This window comes from Magnolia sinica, chromosome 11 (genome assembly GCF_029962835.1).
Source record: "Magnolia sinica isolate HGM2019 chromosome 11, MsV1, whole genome shotgun sequence".
Lineage (NCBI taxonomy): Eukaryota > Viridiplantae > Streptophyta > Magnoliopsida > Magnoliales > Magnoliaceae > Magnolia > Magnolia sinica.
The window spans coordinates 31,478,874-31,484,645 of NC_080583.1; the positions used below are offsets into that span (position 1 = coordinate 31,478,874).

Below are 5,772 nucleotides of genomic sequence, written 5' to 3' on the forward strand. Positions count from 1 at the left end.
TCTGCGGTCTAGCTGACTCAACACTCACGCTAATTGACAAACCAGGCAGTTTCGCAAGGGTGATCTACCCTGGATTGAACCAAAAAGGATTTTAGATGATTATATTATCTTATTTTAATATTATGAAAAATAAATTATTATTGTTGTCATGTAAAATGCTGATTCAATACTCATAATTAATCTTATTTATTTTATTGAGTTGTATTGGTGTTCAAGTAGAATTTTCAATTTTAGAAATGATTTGACTCTACGAGCCGTCACATTCACACCCATATAAACTATTTTGTAGGGTTTGTATATGAAGAACCAGTTTGGGCAAGATTAAGGACTTTTCTTATTGCTTTATTTGAAGATTTCTTAAAATTCATTGCATTTTGTTATTATCATTATTATTTTTATTAATGTAATTAAAGATTCAAGAATTGATTAATGGATGTTATTTAATGACAATGATTATTATAATTTTAACTGCTCTGATTGCCTTGAAAATGCATGAAAATAATGTGGGTTGCGATCTATATTTTGTTTAAGTACAACTCGCAGTCATGGAATTCGGGTTTGGGCCTGGCCAACTCGAGTACCAAATTTCGGGGGCATGACAGATTAGTATCAGAGCCTAGGTTTTAGATTCTCAAAAGGACCTTAGATGTATGTTATACTAATGGTTAGATTAAGCTTAGGCTAGAATCAATTTGATGGCCTATGATAGAGATTGAATTAGAGATCCAAATATAGGATTCTTTACTTTTGTGATGAAAAGAAAATTAAAGTAAAATATGAACTTGGAAAACTTTTGTATATGTATGACATCAAATATGATACTATTTAGGCTTAACATTGAACTAACAACCAAAAACTAGACCCTAAGGAATTTTTAAGAATTTTTAGCCTACTACGGTAAATTTGACAACAATAGTAAGCAGAAAACACCTGAATTATCAAAATCATAACTAATTAATTATAACTCCGTTTAAGGCGATTCAAAATCTCAATTGTAGATTAACAAGGGTAGTTTTATATAAAAAAATAATACAAAAATATAATTCTAGGTTTCCCCTATACCGATTTTAATGTATGTGTATACTAGTTAGAAATCGTCTTCTTCTAGGCAGACCTAATTTTTTCGAATTGTAAGATTTTTTGTAAAATTTGGATTAAGCTGAAATTTTACAAAGTTATAATAGACTAATAGATGCATCATTATAAAAATGTTTAGACCAATCCGATACCTGAAAATACTAGAAACATTAGCAGGAACAATATCCTCAGAATCTTATTTATTTTGTACTACAACCTTGGTACATATCACAGCTCTTATTCTCTTGATCTTCTTATGTAAGTCTTTTAGACCATACAACCTTCCTTCCAATCCTACAAAATCTTTAACGTACTAAAAAGAAGGAAAAAAAATAGACCAATCCTATGTTTGAAACTATCAAATGCATCAAATGGAACAGAACCTTCAACATCAGAAATTTCTGCACTTCAACTTTGATATATATCTCAGTACCATCCCTATTGAACCATCGCATATACCAACCCAAGCCACCAAATCCTTCCTTGGAAATTCAATAAATATTTTGTGAAGGATATTTTCAACCGATCATAGATTATACTGGTAAACAATTCGAGTCATGTCACTTGATCATGAATGCGTGAACCTGATGCCTTTAGAGTGGATCACTTGCAAACAGAGTAGTTAGGACCTAAAGTATTTTTAAGTTGCTTTGGTTAGACCGACCATGATCACACTTCTACATCTCTACTGTTAAAATCATGCTACAACTATGGATATGAAGACCATGTTACATGTCTATGCACGACCCCTTCCTCTTCGTCAACAGTAAAATCAGGGACCCCCTAAGCAAGTCTATAGGCCACCTCTAAAAAATGGGTTGCCATCCATGCACCAAAGATTTGCACTACACTCTTCAGCACAACCATCATCTCGAGATAACCTTCACCATATTTAAAAAAGTGTCATGGTTGTAATCGAGGTCATAATAGTAAAGACACCCACAAGACATCTCAAGATCACTCTAACCATCCCACAACAGATCAAGTGAATAGGATGTGGATATTGTTATAAGAAAATTTGGACAGGGTCAAACAGGGTCAACCCTGAGCCATCCAACCCAATTAATAGGGCCTCGGAAGGAGAACATCATGTCAGGCACGAACGGACTTCTAGACTACGACCCTAGGTCAGGCAAGATGAATTCTCGTCCTCATCCTCATCTCCATCTGAAGAAGGTTGGTCGAGCCGAGGGCTCGTCCTTGTCCTCATCCGAAGGAGGTTGGCTGAGCCAAGGGCTAGTCCTCATCCACATCCTCATCATCATTCGAAGAAGGTTAGCTAAGCCGAGCTCTCGTCCTCGTCCTCGTCTTCATCCAATAAGTTTCTCAACCGCGAACTCAGATAGGAAGTGGATATTGTTATGGGGAAATTTGGACAGGGTCAAACAGGGTCGACCCCAAGCCATCTGACCTAATTAATAGGGCCTCGGAAGGAGAACATCATGTCGAACTTCTGGACTACAACCCTAGGTCGGGCAAGACGAGCTCTCATCCTCGTCCTCATCCTCATCTTCATCCGAAGAAGGTTGGTCGAGCTGAGGGCTCATCCTCGTCCTCATCCTCATTTTCATCTAAAGGAGGTTGGCTGAGCCAAGGGCTAGTCCTCATCCTCATCCTCATCCGAAGAAGGTTGGCTGAGCCGAGCTCTCGTCCTTGTCCTCATCTTCATCCAATAAGTTTCTCAACCGTGGACTCTAAGTACTGAGCTGGGAAACCAGTCCGAACGTGGACGTGGACGAAGATCACACCTAGAGATACGCTCCATTAAGACACAATGCGCTACACGATCCAAAGATTGTGGAGTATCTCCACAATTGTAATATCCGCTTGATTGAGTAGATCATGCCGAGATTGACAGAAACAATCCGCCTTACCCATAAGTATAAATACCAAGGGACCCCATTGCAACAGGTACGAAAAAACCCACACCCTCTCTCTACATGAGGCAACTTAGACCCAGATTCCCTAGCCTGACTTAGGCATCGGAGGGTCCCCTGTATAAGTCAGGGTCTCCTTTGCTCACCTTTCTGTGCAGGTCCATGGTTCATTTCGAGTTCGCAAGTATTAAGTGAAGGGTGGTCCAGATTTTGACCTCAACATTTTTTTGGCGCTGTCTGTGGGAATTTTTGACAAAAAGCTAAAAGGTTTTATCAGAAATGACGAGAGGAAAGAAGAAGGTTACAACAATTTTGCCCGAACCTAGTGGACAACATCAGTGTTCTTCGATGTTACATACTGAATCAGCCCCGATAGGGCCATCCCAGCAGACTTAGAGCCGAGGAGGAAAGTACAAGGTGTTACAAAATGAAGTCCAAATGCTGAAGGATGAAATCAGTCGAATGAAAGTGCAACAAAACCAGCAACCATCTCATAACATGGTGAAAGCCACCCTGGCACCCGAGGAACAACCGCAGCAAGTTAGCTCTCGGACTAGGGGGTCCTAGTCACAGTCCGCACGAGCTCCCAACCCTACGCAGATGCAGTGTCCCAAACCCAGTCCGCCCGAGTCCCAAAACCTGCTCGGGATGCGGAGCCATCCTATGTGTCCACAACTTCAGCTTTAGCCCTCACTGACCTCCGCCATCAGCTCGAGAGGAGAAGGAAGGGCAGAGCGCCCCAGGTGGCAGAGATCCCCCAAGAGACAGTAGCTAAGAATCAGAATCCTTAGGAGGCTCAGCTTAAGGAGCTCCATGACCAAACCAAGACATTGTAGAAGAATCAGTAGTTCGCGTCCATCCCAACTGCAGTCCAGGTGATGATGGAAGAGACTGATCCTCCCTTCACCTCATAAATCATGGATGAGGTGATGCCATAGAGGTTTAGGATGCCTCCAGTCATCCAATACTCTGGGTCTAGAGACCCGTCAGAACATGTGGAGTCCTACCATTCGTGGATGCAGATCCAGTCGACCACGGACACAATGATGTGCAGGGCCTTCTTGATAACCCTGTACGGGTCTACTCGGAGTTGGTATTGACAGCTTAAGCCAAACTCGATTGGCTTCTTTATGGAGCTCAGCAGATTATTCCTTACCCAGTTCATCTCTGGTAAGAAGAGTCGGAAGCCGACTACGCATCTATTCACCCTCAAGCAGGGGAACAAGGAGTCATTGAAGGACTTCATCGCCCGCTTCAATGAAGAGGCACTACTAATGGACGACTATGACGACAAGATGGCACTTTCTACCATGTTCAGCAGACTCAGGGAGGGGAAGTTTGTCTTCTCAATTAGGAAGAATCCATCGACTACTTTGTCCGAGCTCATCAGCAGAGCCCAAAAATACACCAATGTCGAGGAGTTCTCCAACTCCTGCAAGAATGTCCACGTTGCTAAACAATCATCCAAGGAGAAGAGACTGAAGAACGAAGAGCCTCAATCATTCAGCAAGAAGCCAGACGATCGAGCCTCTCGAGATTGCCGATCGAGCAAGAGTCCTGAGAGCAAGTTCCACTCCTACACCCCCCTCAACACATCTCCAGAACAGATCCTATTAGACATCAGGGATCAGAAACTCCTGCATTGGCTAGTTTTCATGAAGGTTAATGCACGACATCGAGATAAGCACAAGTATCGTCGTTTCCATCATGACCACAGTCACAATATGAGCAATTGCGTAGATCTCAAGGATGAGATCGAGACCCTCATCCGTAAGGGTCATCTGCAACGATACACCAAGGAAGAGAAGTTGGCTCGAAGAAAAGAGTAGCTAAGAAAAACTATGGAAGAGCCTGCCGAGATCCGCACCATCTATAGCGGTTCATCTGGTGGAGGTGACTCAAATAGGGCTCGCAAAGTCTACTCTTAGAGGTCGGACCCCGAGCATTATATCCACTTGGCTAAAAGGCCAAGGAAAGAACTTCGAGTGAGCCCCTTCAGTCTGACCTTTACAGAGGATGACGAGCGTGGAATTCAGCATCCACACGATGATGCCCTGGTGGTGACGATGACTATAGCTAACCATAAGGTCTACCTCATATTGGTCGACACTAGTAGCTTAGCCAACATCATTACTCTGAGGTGTTTGAGAGAATGGGGAATGATAGGTCGCGCCTCCAACCTGTGAAGAACCTCCTGCATGGCTTTGCCAGAGATAAGGTGATCTCCTAGGGAGCCATCTCCCTCCCTGTAACAGTAGAGGAAGGGCAGCTTCAGGTCACACTACTAGTCGACTTCCTCGTTGTGAACGTGCCATCGGTGCACAATGTTATATTGGGCCAACCTTCCCTTAATGTAATGAGGGCGGTCGTGTCCACTTATCACCTCATGATGAAGTTCCCTTAAGAGGGAGGAGTCGGCTACTTCTGAGGAGACCAGCGTGAAGCTTGGAGGTGTTATTCTACAGCAGTCACCGTTAATGTCCTCGACCCCAGAGCTCCTACAGAAGACTCCTCCATGGAGGACTTAGTGATTGTCCTACTCGAAGAAGCCGACCCGAGCAAAACTATTCAGCTCGGATCATCGCTAAATCCCGAGCAGCGGTCTTAGATGCTGGCTTTCTTACAGCAGTATAAAGACATCTTCGCCTAGTCACACAAGGACATGTTGGGCATCCCTCCCGAGGTTATGGTCCACAGGCTGAATGTGGACCCATATCACAGACCAGTGAAGCAAAAGAGGAGGACGTTCAACTTCGAGAGGTACACTGCCATAGCAGATGAAGTGTCGAAGCTCCTCACATCAGATTCATCAAGGAAG

The 5,772-nt window shown here is 43.2% G+C and overlaps 1 protein-coding gene across 1 annotated transcript; it reads left to right on the top strand.

Moving 5' to 3' along the window:
* The first annotated feature begins 4,084 nt into the window (after window positions 1-4,084).
* LOC131218085 (uncharacterized) lies at window positions 4,085-4,783 on the top strand. The gene has a single exon (XM_058212767.1). It carries the CDS (start codon window positions 4,085-4,087, stop codon window positions 4,781-4,783), a length of 699 nt encoding a protein of 232 aa, XP_058068750.1.
* Window positions 4,784-5,772: the final 989 nt, after the last annotated feature.

Excerpts from the sequence above, each read along its gene's own strand:
- LOC131218085 (XM_058212767.1), top strand. The coding sequence starts at position 4,085 with ATGGAGCTCAGCAGATTATTCCTTACCCAGTTCATCTCTGGTAAGAAG.